Genomic DNA, 20,491 nt, shown 5'->3' with positions numbered 1-20,491 from the left:
CAGACATCACAGCATGGGAATATTAAATTAATATTAACGTTTCACTAATGTTCCACGGTAACAGTAATCAGAATTTAAAAGAGACTTGAAATTAATAAGCTGTTTTTTTCCCCACCATGATGAAAAAAATGAGAACAGATCCAAAACACCCGAATGATTTATTAAAAGAAAGTGCTAGTAAAAACTGCCAAAAACATCATTGCTCATCATGCTCAATCATCAATCATCATCAATCATCATGCTCTGAAAATCAAAACTTACAAAACAGCCACAACTATATTCACCTTTAAAACACAACATCAATAATTTCTAAAATAGCAGAAACCAACCAACCAAATAAACACACAAAACTTAAACTACTGAAGTTTACTTATGTGAAAGTTTTTGGTCACATTCAGCCTCATTTGCTATGCACACATAAGCGCCAGGTGGAAAGACACCATGAAGACTAATATAAATAATAATCTTTTTTTTAATGTAACCACAGTGGCAATTTTAAGTGGTGGTTGTGCTGTTAAGATGTGGCAACAGCAAGCAGCTGTACAGAGAAACTGTTCCAGTTAGTGGGACATGCACTGGGGCTTCATCACTGGTGGTGTGGGACTTTGCCTTGATAAGAAACTTTTGTAAGAGCTAGTAGTTTCTTCAATAACAAATCATTAAGATTTATTGTAGACCAAAATGCAATCAGTCTAAAAATACAAAGAAAGAAAAATCTATTTATCTATTTGTAATAAAAGTACACTCTTCTAATGTCCTAAATGGAAATAAATAAACAAACAAATGTTTTTCCACTGGTTCCACTTAAGCAGTGGAAGCAGTCTTTGTTTGTCACCCCCGGGGACAAGTTCAGCACTCACTACACAACACATTTCCTGTTTGTTTTGCATCGCTGCTGACCTGTGCCAGAGCTGAGCCTATTCTCGTTCACAGCTCATCTTGGAAGTGCTGATGTGATTCATTATTCACCTGTGCAGAGAATACAGCTGCAAACGCCACTGATGATGACGGAAAGAAATAGGTTGCTCTAATCTTAAGTATTGCCCGCGGTTTATATGTCTGCATCCAGCATTTCTCACTTGTCAGGTTGATGACATGCAGCATTGCCACAGATGTTCTCACCATCTATCTGTAATTCACTTTCAGATTGGCTATTTTCACCTTGCCTTTGGGGTTAATACAGTTTCATTTATGCTACATAATGTGTAACGAAAGATGGTAAAAGAGTAGCAGGTGCATTTTAAACAATGTTTGTTTGTTTTTTTCTTTTAAGTAATCACAGTCTCTCTAATGGCCTGAAGCTGTATCGGTCAGTCCAGTGCAACACCGCCCCCTGCTGGAGAGATGAAATTGTATTATAACTTAAGCTCGAAACGGGGTTTTCTTCTTTTTTCTTTTCTTCATTTCATCTTTTTAAATAAATCTATAATAATACTCACATGATGTCACCATGGAGCTACCACCACCATCTGAAAATCAGCCCGATCAACCGAGTTCATCATCTCGTCTAGTTACGCTCAAGTATGTACTGTGGGAGAGTGCTTTCTCCCACATGTGTGTCTTCAGCAAAGGAAATCATAAACTTGGGGGGAAAAAAACACTGAGCTCATTGACCTCCTCCACTTCCTCATCCTCTGTGTTGCCCATAAATATCTTTTTTCCCACGGAGCTGTCCTTCCGGAGCTGGGAGGCTCTTGCTGGAGACGACAGGTGTCACTGTATCCTTGCGCTTTGTGCGCGCCCTCATGCATCAACCGGCGCCACGAGACAATGTTTACCCAAAAACAGTCAGCCAGTTCCCTGTACGGCTGCTATCATTTCACCAGCCAGGACAGACAAGAGTTGGATTGTCAGGCTTTTCTGTGGGTCCTGCCTGTGAGCAGCGATTCGCAGGTGGGCACTTTGAATATTCACTGACTTCCCGTTAAAAGCATTCCGCACATTTATCGGATAGTTTGTGGTTTATGGCTTCAACAGAAGGCAATCACAGAGCAAACAGAATTTCTAATAATCCATTAAGCTATCGGGTTACATGTTTTCAATAAAATTCATGTCAATTATCTCTTCTGCATCCTTTTGCTCCAGTTTTGGAGTGAACAGGGTCAACGACACACTTCCGTTTCCGAGAGAACAGGTGTGAGTGACGTCACTCGGCTCAGGTTAGGCACTTGTCTTACACACAGAGAGAGACAAAGACAGGAGGAAAGGTTTATCTCACACTAAGGGTAAAGAATGACAGTATAAAACTAGAGGAAATGTGAAGCTTTTTGAAGACATGACTTTCCATACAAGTGATATAAATATAGATATTTTATTATTTATGGAAGCATTATCCTGTATTTATGACTGCTGACAGACTTTTGCATGCTAGAGTGACATGAGGTCATTTGAGCATGCAAAAGTCTGTTTTTGCTTGAGTTTTACCAGCCCCAAACAGGCCTTCTACGCCTTAGAAAAAGTGCTTTAAAAAAGGGTATTTTTAGGAAATGTGCCAAAGGGTTTTTAGTTATAGACCTGTTAATTCATGCATTCACGCTTTGCTAAACTGGAAGTGCAATTTAAGCGGGACCTTTTAAAAAAGTCAAATTTATACTATGCTCCATTAAAGTCAATTCAATTATGATTAGATAGAAAATTCCATTGAAAACTCTTCCACATTTTTATCAGACAGTTTGTGATTTATGGCTTCTACAGAAGTTCTTCGCAGAGTAAACAGAATTTCTAATAATCCATTAAGCTATTGGGTTACATGTTTCTGACTAAAATCATGTCAATTTTCTCTTTCACATCTTGTTGCTCCTGCTTTGGAGTGAACAGGGTCAACGCCACACTTCTGTTTCTGTGATCAAAATCATCAAATTAAGGGTGAATAGAAAACAAAAGATTCCTGGAAAAAACATCAGAAAATTAGACACTACATGTAAGCACGTGACTGTAAAAATCAATGTATTATTAGCTAAAATTGCAAACTAAAATATGGTTGGTTCATAATTAGAGCTGTAGTTTTATCCTCTCTACAGCATAGACACCAACAGGGCGTTAAACACAGTGAAGTCACCATTAACTGTTGCAGCTTTAGTTTGTTTGTGAGAGACGAGCACAACTGAAGTCAAGATTATCACGACACTTTTTTTTCAGTGTGTCTGCTGACTCCTGCATTCTGAGCGCGCCCGGCACACACTGATGATAAGCAGGGTACTCTGTGTCCTCCCGCAGCTCTTCAAGATTTCCCTCCTTCGAGTCACCCTGCTGGAGTGATTTTTTTTAGTGGAACACAAACAATGCATTCAGCACAGTTTCTGTGGTAAGAAAGAATTTCTGGGAAGACTGGGAGTTTGGACCATAATGAATCCCCCAGTGGATGAAATCTAAAGAAATGCTAAAAGTGTCCAAACCAAACAAAAGCGTAGGCTTCTCCAGCTATAAATTGTACACATAAAAAGAGGGGATTAGCATTTGTGGGTTTTGCGAAGTCTTGTGAGATTTTTTGATGTAATGTCAGAGGAATACTGCCCACACTGTATGTGTCAGAGTTAGAAAAACAGCTACTTTCTAGTAAACTTAAGTAATACTTAAAACTGACTCTTCATTACTCTCTTTTTTAACGTTCCCTTGCTGTCTTAGATTTATGAAAAACATTTTCCAGCTTTGGCCCACTGTTGGTTTAATTTATCGTTCAGTAAAGATCCAGTGTTTATCCTTTTTTCATACTGATAAATGTGTTTTTTAGTGTTAAATTGTTGCAGCTGTTGTGTGATTACCTGGGACATCCTTAATCTATGGACACAATGCATGTATCATATGACAGGTAAATATAGTCTAAGTAAACTGGACTGGGCAGAGTAATGCAAGCATCAGGTGAAGTTAAATATTTGAATTCAAACATCAGGTGAACTGCTGAACACAGTTCATGACATGTAAAGAGACAAAGGGTTTCTATTCATAGTTATAGTCAAATTTCTGAGTGTTTGGGTGGGATTCGGAGTGACTGTTAATTAGGAGATTGAGAGATAAGGTTTGTCACGATGAGGATCCAGTCAGGGTGCTGAAAAGGAATATTTGGGCAGGTTTATTTCAGGTCACTGGGTAACTTTTTATCATTTTGTTTTTATCATTTTGTTGTAAGGCACTTTGCAGGATTTATCTTCAAGGATGGGAAAAATTTATTGATTGCTCCAAGTAGTTGGCAGCCTTCTAAATTTGTCTGTTAGCCATTTAGCTTCAAATCATTTTAAATATCAATAAGTCATTGATTAAGCTAACAAACACATGATAAAAAGTTATTAGTAACATAACCAGCCCTGTAATAGACTGGTGACTTGTTCAGGGTGTGTCCCACCTCTTTTTCAGGGACAGGAGGAATAGACTAGTTTAAAACAAATAGTGAAAGGGAGTCTGTGTTATTTCACTCACGAGACAAAAAGAATCTACAGTACAGTGACTCCGAATAGGCTAGATTGTGATACATTTCCAACTATACAACTTTGTCAACAAGAAACTGTTTTTGATTGGCAAGACAGTCACATAGGACAGATTACAAACCAAAAAAAAATAGAAAGGCAAAAATATGTTTGATATTTATTTAATTTGAACCATGTTTTAATTTAATTTTTAGCTTCTTTCATCATTATCCACTTTTAATGCCCTGTAAGTCAGCAGCCACCATGAGATTGCACTGAAGAAGAAAACCACCTGCATGTTTGAAGAAAAATGTTACTTGGCAGCAGTCTGTTTATATCACAAGATACTGATAAGATAGTCTGTGCCAACAGAAAAAAAAATGTTCTGCTAATCACTGAATTTGCTTCAATTGATTGATTGATTTTATTGATTAGCATACAGAATACAAAATAAAGATTACCAAAAAGCAAAAAATCATGAGCCAAGGCTAATCAAAAGGTATTGGCTGAAGCATTTGCTTATTATGCCAACCCTTTTAACAAAAAATCTTTTGCATGCAGCTCCTGTACACAGGGCTCGAAGCAAAGAATAAAACAAAGCAAAGCAAAAACAAACAAACAAACAAACAAAAAAAAATTTCCACAGCAAAACAATCAAGAGTTTCAGAATTATTATTTTTGCTCTTTTCATTCTTGATTAATATATTTTTCTAATACTCTATTTTTAAACATGTTTTTAAACAAGAAAAATGAACGACACCTTTTTAAATCACTGTCATAACTATTCCACAGGTTAACTCCTCTAACAGAAACACATCTTTGCTTTATGTTTGTCCTTATCTTGTTTGTTTTAAAGACATCTGTTCCCCTTAAGTCATATTGACTCTCTCTGACTTTAAACAGCTTCTGAATACTGCGGCAAAGCAAGTTATTTTGTGCTTTATACATTATCTGTGCCATTTTATATTCGACTAAATCATAAAATTTTAGGGTATTCAGATTAATAAACAAAATGTTAGTTGGTTCTATATAGTTTGATTGATTTATAATTCTTATAGCTCTTTTTTGTAACTTGAAAATAGGAAGAGTATTTGTTTTATATGCATTACCCCATATCTCCAGACAATAAGTCATATATGGAAGCAACAGAGAACAATAAAGTGTGTATAATGATTTTTTGTTCAGGACATGGCCACAGAGAAACACACACAGAGAGAGAGGACTCCTTATAAAAGAGGGTGCTTTTTTTTCTTTTAGATTCTGTTGGGAATACATGGCTAATACTTTACATCTGCCTGAGCCTCTGCTACCAGTTCATATTTGTGGCCACTTTGTCATATGTATCCTTCAGGCAAACAGGCCTGTGAGTCAGTCAGAGGTCTGCTCCCGACAAAGTTTGGGGACTCCCTTGTGTGTTCTACATGAAAGGTGTGAAAGGTGGCCAAATAAATTAGGTTTGGTGGGTAATAAAATGCTTCTCTGATATCCACGTGGTGTGTCCATGGCAGCTGCTTAGCAACAGAGTCTAGCAGATGTACTGCAAAAAATGTCTGTCCCAACACGGCCTGTACTTTACGCTTTCAATAGTCTCTTTTTGAAGCAAAAAGAACTGCAAAAATGTGGTTTAGCTCATGGTTTTCTCGGGGAATTTTCTTACTCAGTGAACTGAATTAAAACCTCCACAACTTTGTTTTTTGTTTTTTTTAAAATCAGGATCACGAGGCATCATGTCAAACACCTGGAGCATTAATTCTTGGAGGGGAACAAATTAAATTAAACAAAAATTTAACAACATCGCATGATCCAAATATACCTGTTTTTTGTTCAGAAGTTGCACCGCAGTTGTGTGTTTCTTTTCTTTTCTTTTCCATCTCCGCCTCATTTAATACTTTTCCGATGCACTAAACTTGCAGACCGTATTTTGTGTTAAGTGCGATATGTTGCCAGATAAACATGGCATGGCAAAACGCCAGCGTTGACACTCCGCGGAAGCACAGTGGCCCGGTGATGGGGACACTTTTTGCAGCGTGCGGAATATAAAGAGAGGGAGTGGCGCACTGGTTAACACTGAGGAGAGAAACTCCACACGCAGACAGAAGCACGGCAGCGCCCGGGATAACGTGATTAGCGCTCTATTAGGTCCGCTACTGAGCACAGCTAGATGCAGCACAGAGATCATTGTGTGAGGAGAGAGAGAGGAGACGCAGAGGAAACGCTTCATCTGCCACATGGAGCCTCTTTTCTTTCAAACGGTCTGCCTAAAGAAGTTACCCACTGACAGTTTTTTAATGCCTGTGCCTCTCATGCACTGGACACGTTGTGCCACTGCCCCTCATCTCAGGTAAGGCTGCTCCGCTCTTTTTTACGCTCTTTTCTTAGTGTTACTCAGGTTCAACTGCTCACCTAATGTCTCAGACAGGTAATATGAGTGCATAAGTCATGTCATAGTTAAGTGAGAACAGAAATATTAGCACTGAAGGATCTGATTTTTTTCTTTATGTTGCCTCATATTTTCAGATGAACTGGCAGCCTTATAAATAATAAGGGCTAATTCTTGGAGGAGGCAGTGCACAATGAAAGAGAAAAAACTGAGGAAAGCCCTTGAGGAGTGATTCATTTGCTTCTTTTCCTCATCCCTGCTCTGAGCTACAAGCTCTGTCCTTCCTGGTGGATGATATTCGTTAACCTCAGGTGAACTCAGATAGGCAGTGGGTCAACCTGCTCCAATGGAGTGTGCCATGGAGACCAACCAGACAGACATGAAAGTTTACACCCTCCAGATTGCCCTGCCACTCACAGTGCTGGTGGCGATCATGATCCTGTTGATAGTGTTTGGTAATGTCCTGGTGGTCATAGCTGTGTTTACAAGCCGGGCCCTGCGGGCTCCCCAGAACTTATTCTTGGTGTCTCTGGCATCAGCAGACATTTTGGTGGCTACCCTTGTGATGCCTTTCTCCTTGGCCAATGAGCTCATGGGATACTGGTACTTCGGTGGAGTGTGGTGTGAGATCTATCTTGCGCTTGATGTTCTCTTCTGCACTGCCTCCATTGCCCACCTTTGTGCTATCAGCTTAGACCGCTACTGGTCCATCACCCAGGCCATCGAGTACAACCTGAAAAGGACACCGCGTCGCATCAAATGCATCATCTTCATTGTGTGGGTTATTGCAGCAGTTATATCCTTCCCACCTCTAATCACCATGAAGAAAGACAAGAATACTGAAAATGATTATAACAACAATAACAATTTTACTAATGTTACTAAACCTTCGTGTAGGATCAATGATGAGAAATGGTATGTCATCTCCTCCTGCATCGGGTCTTTCTTCCTCCCTTGCATCATCATGGTTCTGGTCTATATTCGGATCTACCAGATTGCCAAAAAGAGGACGCGAGCACCACCCGGAGACAGAAAGCGAAAGGATCTGCCAAAGGCTGCCACCGTCGCTGCTTCCAACCAGAAGCAGAACGGCCTGGGGGATGCTGAGGATCATGACAAGCTGAATGGCGAACAGGCCATCAAACTGAAGGAGGAAGTGAAACGAGATGGTGGTGCAGAGGATGAGAAAGGGGAGGCCAACGGGGTGGACATTGAGGACTCATCCTCCTCTGATCATCATATGAACAATCCATGCTCAATTAAAAAAAAATCGACCAAGGGGAAACCCAGACTGAGTCAAATCAAACCAGGGGAAGATGATGTCAGAAAGCGCGAGCCGAGCACCAAAGGCAGCCGCTGGAAAGGCCGTCAGAACCGAGAGAAACGCTTCACTTTCGTCCTGGCAGTGGTCATTGGAGCATTTGTGATCTGCTGGTTTCCCTTTTTCTTTACATACATGCTGAAGACACTGTGTCTGTCCTGCTGTGTCCCTGAAAAACTGTTTAAGTTTTTCTTCTGGTTCGGCTATTGCAACAGTGCACTGAACCCCATCATTTACACCATCTTCAACAATGACTTCCGGAGGTCATTCAAAAAGATTCTGTGCAGGAGGGACACTAGGAGATATGTATGATGGATTTGATCGTGTACATACGTTCTGTTTTGCCATCTTGTACATAAATTGTAAAAGACATTGATCTTTGTGCATGGATCACCAGTTTGCGATCGCTCTAGGTGTTACTGCTTGGAAAAGCTTTGCCAGGATGAGCTTCCTGTGCACTATTGGGAAAAGTTTGCCTTTCGAACTTTCTGGCAGAAAATCTTGTTTTCTTTTATGCATGTCTAGGTTTGAGCAACACAAATATTTGGAAAAATTTCAGAAAGATTGTTGTTTGGGTTAAGAAACATTCTCTGAAATACAGCAGGAAGAACTGAAGGCTAACTTCTCTCATGTCTTGCAGCATCTATTCGAAACGTCTGCCACCCACAGCCTCAACATTGACCAAGTTCACACAAAAAAGAGGCTTAAAGTACCGAACACCACAGTGAGAACATGTTTTATTGTAACTGCTCTTTGTATTTTTATAAAAGAAACAAACACAGTGAAGTCCATGATATGTATTGTATTTTATGAAAGTGTATTGTACAAAATGATCTGTCTGAATATTTGTCTCTATTTTTGTTGTTATGGATACAGTATTGTGCAATTTTTTTTATGATATGATGTTGATGACGATGATGGTTAAGATGATGATGATGATGGCGGTGTGGGAAAAAATGCAGACCCTTTTAAAGAGTAAATAAAGGCCATTTCCTGAAAGCAGTCTCAAGGAGCCATATAAAACTTCAGACTGGTGATGACATGTTATAATTTACAGTATGTTACTGTGTGTTTACTTATTCACACAAAACACACTTAGAGGCGTGTAATAAAATGGCACAAAGGCAGCACGAACAAAAGAAAACGTCTGAATTTGTTCTCAGAAAATGATCACGGGTTAAAGAAGAGTTCCCAAAGGAGAAAATAAAGCACGTGTCACCCGTGTAAGGGTGTGAAAACCTTCTTGTACAGTGAATTGGATACTCCAACAGAAAAGTGCAAATACGCAGGTCTGTTGAATCTGACCTTTGCAAGAGATTAACAAAGAGCTTAGCTCTTAATGAGCCTGAACAGAACATGTGCAAATGTTCTTTTGCTCTTTGAATTAACAAAGATTGTGATAAGATGCTTGACTTTTTTTCTTTTTTGTAAGATGTCAAATTAAATTACCCTTCTAATCTTTTTTTCCCATCCCAAGTCTGTCTAGTGGAGCTTTAGATATCAGAGTTCGTCTTAGATGATAAATACAGTTGTAATGCAAGGCACGGGAAGCACAGAAGTAGCGGTTCATTTGCTGTCTTGTGCTACCACAGTATGCGTCATTAAATAAAGACATGCAGCCTGTCAAACCAGATCCTGATTGACTGGTTCATCTCTCTCTCGCTCTCTTTTCACTGTCTTCCCTCCATCAGACTTCGAAGAACGGGTGAAAAAAACAATTGAGTAACTATAATCTCTGCATTGAATACAGAGAGCATAGCTTTTCCCCGCAGAGGAGGAGTATGTAAATGGATTCCTTTTGACTGTCAGCAAGGCAGTTTAGCAGCACAGTCCTCAGAAAGCTAAATGGTCTTTTGGGAGTTTTTCTAACTGTGTATCCACCTTATCCAACACAGCCTGATGTACACTTATATTTAGCCCAGGGAGTGTTTCTCTGCACGTTTACAACATGTATAAGTGTGGTGAGTCTGTGAGAAAAAGGCAGTGCATGTGTGTGAGAATGTGCAAGTGTATTTGCAGCACATATAAACACAGGGGGTGAGCTCCCACTGGACAGACAAGTTTGCAGTCGTGCTGATACTCCATGCTCATTTTGAATGTGAGGAGAAATTTTCTGGGAGATTTTGTTATGTTGTAGAAAAGAAAAGAGAAAAGAAAAGTTAGGTGATTTTTCAATAAAGGTTACAGAACTAATACATCAAAGTCAAGTCTTCTCAAATTCTGGTCACTTGTTTCGAAATGGACAGGAAAGCCAAGCTTTTGCTGTCAGTCTATTTGTCATAAAATCTCTTGGGGTGCTGTGTCCTAATTAATGCCAGTCACAAACTATGACCTAAATCAACATGTTTGTTGTTACTTTTTTACAACACCCAGAGCAGAGAGTTTTCATTGATTCCCCAGAGCCTGATTTAAGTCCTTCTACTTCCTGTGAGGTTGCAGGTTGAGAACATAAGCTCTTCATATGTTTTTTGCTGGAGAATTCTCATAATAGAAAGATACACATTGATATTTGTTGTGAAATATCCATCGTCAAGAAAGAGTAGCCATAAGATTAAACATCAAGTTAAAACTAAACTGAACTTATTTAGGAAGTTTAGATGTTTTGTATCCTTACAAAAGTGAAGTATCACTACTTACTTTTTGAAGTATTTCATAATAAAATACGCATATTCACAGAACTTGACAGTACATTAACAGAGTTCCTGGTTAGATTTAAAAAATTTACCATCTCATTCCTCCTCTCGGCCCCAACTGTTAAAGTGAGTTTCTGTTAAAAGGGAGTTTTTCCTTCCCACTATCACCAAGTGCTTGCTCATAGGGGGTTTCTTGATTGTTGGGGTTTTCTCTGTATTGTATTGATGAGTCTCTACCTTACAGTATAAAGCACCTTGCGGTGACTATTATTGTGATTTGGCCCTATATAAATAAAATTGAACTAAACTGAACTGAACCATGCTTTTTTTTGCTTCTTCTTATAATTAACATAATATTGATTCTTATAAATACTGCATACTATTGCTGGTGTATATGGCCAGTGTGCATACTGCTATATAAACATATATACAGTATATACACTGATGTGGTGTGACCAGCATGCTGGTATGAGCTAATATTAATAGATAAACAATCCTGTGTATCTAGAGTCATTTTGCTTAACATAAACATTAATTAAATTTCTAAACTGGCAATTACTGACATTAATAAGGGGGAAGGTCAAAACAAAACCAACATATTGCCCTGTAAATTGATATGGCAACCCCTTTAGTTGCTTATTTATGCAAACGGCAGCTGTGTGACAAGAACATTATGATTCAATTGAAGCTGGGTTGCTGAACAGCTGATGAACGTAATCCAATATTTACTGTCATTTTTGCTCTGTTTGTGGATTCTAGCTAACTCCTGAGAGAAATATGACTAGTTACAGTATCCATCTGCTTTTTGGCGCTGAGCAGATTGCAGTGCTTTTGTATTGTCACTTTATAGTATTATATTAATTATAGCTGATTTAAATGTACGTGTCGTCGTGATATCCTCTTCCTTTGAGACAGATCTGAAATATTGCACAACAGGTCACAGGGGTTTGTGAATGGATACTAACTGATATATATGTGTTGTGTGTTTACCTCGTCTCATCCTCCTGTTCCTTTCTGTCTCTCCCTCTGTACCTTTCACATCAACGAGCAGTAGTGATATCATTAGGCGGATGTACTCGCTGACTGCCTATTGGAGGAAGCCAGCTGTTGAAGTCAGCAGACCCTCTACACACATACACACACACAGACATAGACACACACAAACATTTAGCCTCTGGGAATCAGGGCATGGATCATCAGGTTAGAGTGCACATCCGTCTCTAAAGGCAAAGCGTGGTTCAGTGCAGCTACCACTCAAAATGACAGGAACAAAATGTCAGTATGCTTCGAAAATCATACAGGACAAATAATCAGTGATAGATGGAGGATGCATGTGGGGATGAAGTTGCATTTTACTTGGCTGCTTTGTTTTGAGATGAGTGCTTATAAGTGGCCGTGGGAGGATGGGTGTGTCTGTGTTGTGCACATATGCTGTAGGTGGCCGGGGTGAAGAGGTCATGATGACGATGAATGTTGGCTGAGGCACCCACGTACTACAACCTGTACAGCTTTTTTTCAGAGTGACATCCGCCTATTTGAGGTGGCTTTAATATACATGGTTATTCACAGTGTTACTGATGACTCACTGTGTTTTTTTCCTCCTACTTTGATTTGCCTGCTTTCCTTTTTGTGATTTCACAGGAGGCCTGTACTTGTCATCTAAACTACGATTTACACCAAGAACATACGACTAGAGACGGATCATATTTCCTAGCAGTCTTAGCTGGCTATCAGCTCCTCTTTGAGGAAAGGGAGAATTTCACAGGTGTCATTTAAAATGAAATTCCAGTCTCATTAACGGCAAGCTGATTATCTGTCAGACCTCTGGTCTGACTGGAGAAACAAAACAACGCAGGACAATGTATATTTCCCTTGAAGAATAATTTGTTGCGACAAATCTATTTTCCAGGAGTTCATTATGATTGAGTGCAATCAGCTCTCATCGTCCCAGAGACCACACAGCATTACGCAACGTGGTTATTAAACTTGTGAGGTACTTTGGTCTGTCTGGAGAAAGGATAGCATGGAGGATTTAGTGTTCTAGTCATGTTCATAAAAATGTTGGCACAGTGGACTGTTGGACTGGGAATATGCAATCAAGGAAAGAAAAGCACAAAAACAGTTTTTAAACATTTATACGCTTAAGCTTCTACCATTTAAGAATCATACTGATCCAGAGTGCACAAGTGTACACATGCATCATCTCACTTTTAACAGCTGTGTGCAATTTTTAGCAACAGCATCAAAACATGCGTTTCTATTTTTTGCCAGTCAAACCCAGTTTTAGTAACAGTGAAATACAGCATGTAGAAAACCCCTCCTCACAAAACAAAACAAAACAAAACAAAACAAAACAAAACAAAACAAAACAAAACAAAACAAAATCCTCAAAAAAAATAAAACCCAGAAAAATCATCCAATCATCCATTTATTATATAATAATCTTGACTACACAACATCCCATGCTCTCTGATACAAACTAATATCATCTTATCTTACACTTTGTTTTTAATTTAATTTAATTTAATCTTTTTTTTTTTTTTTTTACACTTTTGTATGAAATTTGATATTTTGTTATGATGTGCACCCTGTATATTCATTTCATCTCACCTGACTGGAGCCTAAACATAGATGAAGATGTTGTATTGTGATGCACACAGATAGTACAGGAGTTTTATTAACATAAATCAAGTTCCTTTACTTTGGTTTTTAAGTAAATAGAATAAGAAATAATTAATGTATTAAAAATTATAATTGAGACAGAATAAATTGCCACAAGTTACAGAATATATGTCAGAGATGCATCATTACATCAGGGATGAAACTAGTTTTAAAAAATCCATACATATTCTTATTCATATAAATGCAATACAAAAGTAGATATTAGGCATTTTTATGTTTATATACATTTATATTATATTCTAAAGAAAAACCTCTTCCTTTTAGCAAAGTTTTTAATGTTGTGCAGTTCAACTTCCTCAACCCCGGAAAGGACATTTCATTCTGTAAGTATCCAGTTATGCTGTTATGTCACATACACTATTACAATGGTGTATGCTCAAGGTAAACATAACCAACATTTTAAATAATTAGGTTCAGGCTTCAGAATGCTCTAAATACTTGATTTCTGGAATTTCTTTCTACTCATGGACCTGTGTGACCTGTCTAGGTTGTAGCCCCCTTTTTGCCCCATGACAGCTGAAATAGTCTTTGTTCTTATATGAACAAAAAATAAAACAAAATCTAATGTTCCTCGTGATATTCATAAGACATCACCATGCACCCTATACTATGCTGAAAACCATCAAGCACAGAAGTGCTTACATTTGTGAACAGCAGAAGATAAAAACAGAAACTTCTGAACTACTGAGAGCATGTGATCATGTGACATTATCTGATGTGATCTTTGCGCAAACTCAAAAGGGTAAATTAAGTTCAAACACTACAAAAACTACACCCCATGGACACCAGTGCATTACCTTAAAAACATCCTTAACATCCTAACAGCCAAATGTGTCATGATTGTGTGGAGCGAAGAGTGGTGAGGACCAAAAGCAGACGCAGGGAGACAAGGGAGTCGTTTTATTGTGGCTGAGTAAAGATACAAATACAAGGGAAAAGGAGACCAAGACACTGCTAACAAACAAGGTGAAACTAAACACTGAAGTGGAATAGAATAGAATAGAATAGAACAGAATAGAATAGAACAGAATAGAATAATCCTTTAATTGTCCCACAAGGGGGAAATTGGGTTGTAACAGCAGCCAGAAAGACACATATACAAACAAACAGTACACAGGACACAGAACAGAAACATACACAATTTTTTTCTTACATATTTACATCAAGGACAATGGTTACTATAAACAGAGTACTGTACAGTTATTAAATAAAATAAAATTAACTACAGATAAGAGGCAAACCCAGGTTGTGGTGCGAATCGGTTGATTAAATTATACAACTGATACATAAGAAACATGAAAAACCTGAGACTCAGAACATAGAGGACGACAAACCAACAAAAGTGGAAACACATGGGTACACAGCTGCAACAAATAGACATAACGGGGGAAGCAAAACTGAACACACTGAACACAGGACTGTTAAAATAAAACAGGAAACACATCGAGGCGGAGACTAAGACACACAAGCTTGGCACTGGGACTGAGGGAGAAACAGACAAGACACAAGATAGAAAAGGAACACGAAACATGGAGACAAGAGATAAAACATGAAGTCAAGAGTCACTAAACATGAAGTGTGGAACGCAGGGGATGCATGGTAACAGAAACCAAATACAAACTAGAGTAATAAATAAAATAATAGAATAAACCAGAATCCAAAGAGTCAAAACCCCCAAAACACAAAGAGACTGTGTTAAGCACCCAAGGCCATGACAAAATGAAACAAGTAGCTGTTTAAATTTGTTTTTTCTAGCTGGGTATTTCTGTATTTGTAATTGATTTCCTGTGTAATCCATTCAACACTCTCCGCCCCGTCTCTGTCCATGTGCATGTGTATACTGTCTGTCCAAGCAGAGCTTCCTGTTGAAGAGCTATTTAACCTGATGGATACTCCACACGCACCTGTCACACATCAATCACAAGAGAACCAGCTGATAAGTGAGAGTAACGTTTTGAAGGAATGATGGCTGAAAAAGCTTCATGAAAGAGTGTTTAACAGAGGTGGAAGATTAAAAAAACAACCAATACTTTTCCAGCCCCGCGCGAACTGTGTGGCTCGCTAATTATCACAGACAAAAGCAACAAATAGCTGATCTCTCCCTCACCATTATTTAAGGTCTTTGTGCTGGAAATTCCCATCTCTCCATGAGTGATTGACAGCCGAGAAGAATATCTGTATGGTGACACGGGAACAGTAGAGTGAATGGGAGGCAGAGAGGGCATTTGAAGTAGGTTGCTGTAGTGTCTATAATGACTGTCTAGTGTGTACTGATGGACAGGCCAGTGGGCGTTTGAAGGAGATTATACCTGAGCACTCTGCTGTTTCATTGCTGCAGGCCTTAATAACGATGACTTAATGAAAGCAGTCGGTTCATGAATAGCAGCTTTTTATGTGCGGTATAAATTTGGACATGTTTGATCTTTTTTTTTCATGGTACTATGAATGTAAGTTAATAGCATGTGTTTTAGGCAGCTTTTATAATCACAATAATTGGAAAGGAAACATGGATGAACATTTTCTTATTTTGAAGTTACAGCACAATTACTTTATAGTGTTGATGAAAGAAGTTCAGGTTGTCTTTTTAGCTTGTTCTCACTCTGAGGGTATCAAATGTTGTCACTTAACTGTTTTAATAGAAAGCATCTGAACCTTTGTATGTTAAAGTAAAAACTAGCTACAAAAGTGCTTTAGAGAAGTATCAACAATAAAAAACAAATTTTCCAAGGACAAAATGAACGCACATGAACCACACACACACACACACACACACACACACCTCTGAACAAATGACTTTTAAGCTGTTTTTTTTTTTTAAGGTGTGAGAGGAGAGGAGAGGGTGGTAAGCTGTTCTTTAGTTTTGGAGCCAAGTCACATGATTATTTTACTATTTCCTTAGAAAGATACAGTTTAAACATAGATTGGATATAAATGTAGGTGCTGAGAAGTCACACATTGGCAGATTGTGCAACACACAGACGCGAAGAGCTGCCAGTTCGTACAGGTTAGTAAAATAACAGAATTTCGCTGATCAGAACCAAACATAGACTTCCTGGATGGGCTTCTTCTGATTGCAAGTTGTAATATTTGTGAGTTTATGATACCTTCAAGCTTGCTTCATTTTTGCAACAGGGCTGTAAACTGTACCCATGGGTTTCTTTGAACCCAGTATCTATGCTGTGGTTCAATTGAAATTTCAATTATTGAAGTTTAACATTTGGTAGATTTATGCAGCAAAGAGTATTTTTACTAAAAAGAAAAAATTAAAGTAGTAGCCCCTACTGGTGCATCATCTTTTCTCTTTATCAATGAATGCTAGGGCTTCTAACTCCAATTAGAGTTAAATCTGAATCCACAACTTGTCTCATAAAGCAGTGTGAGAATAATGACACAAGGAATAACGCAATGAACCTAAATCCACAGCTTCCCTAAATCTCATTAGTTTTCAGATCCAGAAGGCAGCTATTTTCTCTGGACCTGCTTTAAAACCCTTCTGTCCAGTAACTTCTTATTGCCACAAGGCTGAGAGACACATTTGGCAACAAGACGTTGAGAAAAACTGGAAGGGTTATCAGTATAAAATCCAGATATTTCCCTTAGAAGTTGGTAGAGACCGAAAACTGAGCGTAAATTTGACATTCAGTCAGAAACATGTCTTTAAGTCAGTGACACATGCTTCACATCCAACATGTACTGGATGTTAGTTATCATTGTTTCATTGAACAGATTGTGTTAGTTAATGTGGTTTTATCATAACTGACTGACATAAAGAGACAGTCCTTCCACTATAATAAAGTTTTTATGCAAAAGTGGCAAAATCCATCCATCCATCCAGCCATCCATCCAGCCATCCATCCATCCATCCATCCAGCCATCCATCCAGCCAGCCAGCCAGCCATCCATCCATCTTCTTCCGCTTATCCGCTCTTTCACAGCATGTCTCTGTCCTGTCTCAATCCACTCACCCCCAACCCGTCGTGGCAAATACCCGTCCATCCCTGAGAATGGCTCTGCTGGAAGTTTCTTCCTGTTAAAGGGAAGTTTTTTTCTTTCCACTGTCACCAAAGCACTTGCTCATAGGGGCTCATCTGATTGCTGGGGTTTTCTTTCTTTTCTCTGTATTATTGTAAGTTCTTTACCTCACAATACAAAGTGTGATGAAGCAACTGTTGTGTGCTATATAAATAAAATTGAATTGAACTCATTCTTTGACTCACCCATTCTTACCCACCTATATCCATGCCTGTAAAACTCAAGCTGTGTTTCTCCATAGGTGCTCTCAGGAAATACAGTCCAGAGAATAGGAGCCATGCTAGTGCGTGGTAATTATGAGTAATTCAGAAGCATGGCATTTTATGTGCGGTTTAAGCAGGAAGCTTGCAAATCCCAGAAAAAGAACCACATTATAGGCAATTATCAGAAAAAAGGGCTGTGCCAGTGAGCATGTATCCAAATGGTGTAGATGATCTGATATGTGGGTGTTACGACCTAGATCTCATTTGCTTCGTGTGAGACAGGTGGAAGAAAATATAATGAGGATAAGAAAAAAGACAAAAGAGCAATAAAAGCGAGCAAGTAAACTCCCAAGATTATTAGAAATTATGAAAATAAACAGGTAACAGAGATCAGAGCCAAAGGTTTACACACAGAAGGTATATGTTATGTTTTTAGGGAACTGGCAAAAGGAGACTTCATAGAGAGAAAAGGAGAGAGGTGAGTACACAGGGTACCTTGATGGGAGCACAAAGTCCATCTCATCTACATGCCAAAACCTCCTGCTCTGCTTTGTACAAGACGATCTTCAGATCTCTACAATAAAAGCTCTGCGCTTCTTGCATTCTGCCCAAACTGTATTCAGGCTGCCATCTTCTCATACGACTGCCTTTTTTTTTGTCTAAGCAGATGTGATTCTGCCTCTTCCCATCAATGAGAATAATCCTATTTCCCTGAGACAAAAGGCTCATCTTTCATATCAATGCCAGTGGTAAATTAGTCTGAGGCTCAGGCATGGAAAATGGACATGATAGCCCATATTTATAGGTGAATTGGGTTATGTAGCTGGCAAACACAAATGGAAGAAAACCACCGGTATTCTCTCTGGAACATTCCCAGCAAATGAGAAGGCCGCAGACAGGCAGTGTATACATTAAACAGTGGATTAGTCAGGGAATATGGGTCTGGAACCCCTGGGACACAGTACAAAATTGAAAAAGTCATGACATAAACAGCTGTATATTGAAACATCCCATAATAGAGCAGCAGCAAATCACACCGACTGATTGCCTTCATCTTTTCCCTTCAACCCAAACATAGTGAATCTCAGGCTGTGTCCCTGCAAACTTTTAGAAAAAAAATCCCTCTCTCATTCCCACAGCATGTCTTCTTTCTTGCTTGGCCTACTCACAAGCCAAGCTTTAAAGTCCCCCAGTAAATATTTGTTATGTGAAATATGAAACATAATTAGTCAAGAAAAATCATGTAAGAGATACATATTCCTTTGTTGTATTAAGGTAAATGTGGTGGCAACGGCTGGACTTTGCTACCATGTAGACATTGTTCCTTTAAATGAAGTGATAAGACAGGCTTGTTGCAGCACTTTAGATTGCACTGTACACTTGAAATAACAGGCTATTATTTATCAAAGAGAGCACAAGGGATTGCTCAGAAAACCTGATATATTCACTGTAAGTAGTGCTGCTGTAAAAGGAGACAGCTTTCTATTACACAACAGTCTTTTAACCTGACAGAGAAAAACAACACTGACAAAACAAAACAAAACAAAACCACTGACGCAACTAAATTTCAGTAATTTTCCTCTATGATCGCTGCTACGGTTGACTTACACCTGAAAGGCTTTTTAAACCGTGTCACTGAATTCATAGCCTCCTTTCCCAACAAAGGTCAGTCTTAAAATTGCTCCCTGAACAAATCAGCAGGGAGCCACATAATAACCATTTGCATCTTGTAAGTCTGTCTGTTTGTTTGGCAAAAGCTGGTGCTGGAGACATCTACTTTGCAGGATCTATTATTCATAAGTACCAGATTAACATTTTGGGAAGAGATCAGTGTGACTGCAAGACAAATTTCAGTGGACCCAAAGCTATTTCTAGCTGGAAACAGCTGTAATAAAAAATAATTATAATGAATTCGCCTCAGTTTTTAAATGCCAAAAAGATAATCAAAATATTAGAGAAAATTGCATAGCCCAAATGTAGTTCTCCAGATGGCGTCAAATCTTGAAATCCTGAGGCAAGAACCTGCTAACAATTCCAACTTCAAACCTAAGGCAACCAAGAATTACATTTTGTTTATATAGCACTAGTTTTTGTCAATAGTGTCCTCAAGGACCTTTCTGCTGTAAGTTAAATTTCCTACAGTATAATGGAGAAAATGGCAACAGTTAGACAGCCTCCTGTGCGATAGCAATTGGCAAAAGTAGGGAGAAAGAACTCCCTTTTGACAGGAAGAGGAGAGCTCTGGCAGCACTAAGCCCATCTGTCGTGGCTGGTTGGGTTCTGAGCAGAAGAGAAGACAAAAAAGGAGATTGAGAGACATCTCATCATTGAGAGACAAGGAAAAAACTCAAACTGCTGGAGTAAGTAGACAGAAGAGGCATCTAAACACATCAGGAGTGAAAGGAAGTAAGTGTAGAAGAAACGCTCAGTGCACCCCCCAGCAGCCACAGTCAATGACAGCATAACTCAGGAAAGGTTTAGTTTCAATTCATCGAGCCCTAAGTATAATCTTTACCTAAAAGGAAAGCGTAACATCTAATCTAAACAGTGGAAATATCTCCCAGACCTAAACTGGGAGATAGTTCCACAGATGAAGGGCCTGAAAGTTAAAGGCTCTGCCTCCCATTCGACTTTTAGAAACACCAGGAACCACAAGTAAGCCTGCAGTATGACAGTGAAGTGCTCAATTAGGATATCTATAAGTGTCCTAATTGAGTACTATGAGTTTTTAAAGATATGATAGGGCTTGATTATTCAACACTTTGTGAGTGAGGAGAAGAATTTTAAATTCAATTGTAGCTTTAACAAGGAGCCAATGAAGAGAAGCCAGTAAGGGAGAA

At 38.8% G+C, this 20,491-nt stretch overlaps 1 protein-coding gene and 1 long non-coding RNA gene across 2 annotated transcripts; one reads left to right on the top strand and one right to left on the bottom strand.

The window, feature by feature from the left end:
* Positions 1-144: 144 nt before the first annotated feature.
* Positions 145-2,156, bottom strand: LOC112847203 (uncharacterized). Its single transcript, XR_003220618.1, has 2 exons — positions 1,440-2,156; positions 145-1,336 (listed from the first exon to the last, which is right to left on the bottom strand). It is a non-coding gene; the product is annotated as an uncharacterized LOC112847203 (long non-coding RNA).
* A 4,312-nt stretch (positions 2,157-6,468) lies between these two features.
* On the top strand, positions 6,469-9,732 carry adra2a (adrenoceptor alpha 2A). The gene is made up of 2 exons (XM_005454783.4): positions 6,469-6,741; positions 6,918-9,732. The coding sequence occupies exon 2, from the start codon at positions 7,127-7,129 to the stop codon at positions 8,411-8,413; it is 1,287 nt and encodes a 428-aa protein (XP_005454840.1). The 5' UTR covers positions 6,469-6,741; positions 6,918-7,126; the 3' UTR covers positions 8,414-9,732.
* The last annotated feature ends 10,759 nt before the right edge of the window (positions 9,733-20,491 follow it).

The sequence above is a fragment of the Oreochromis niloticus genome, linkage group LG6 (genome assembly GCF_001858045.2).
Source record: "Oreochromis niloticus isolate F11D_XX linkage group LG6, O_niloticus_UMD_NMBU, whole genome shotgun sequence".
Taxonomy (NCBI): domain Eukaryota; kingdom Metazoa; phylum Chordata; class Actinopteri; order Cichliformes; family Cichlidae; genus Oreochromis; species Oreochromis niloticus.
Note: the sequence above shows the minus strand (reverse complement) of the source record. Positions and strands in the feature narration are given on the sequence as shown.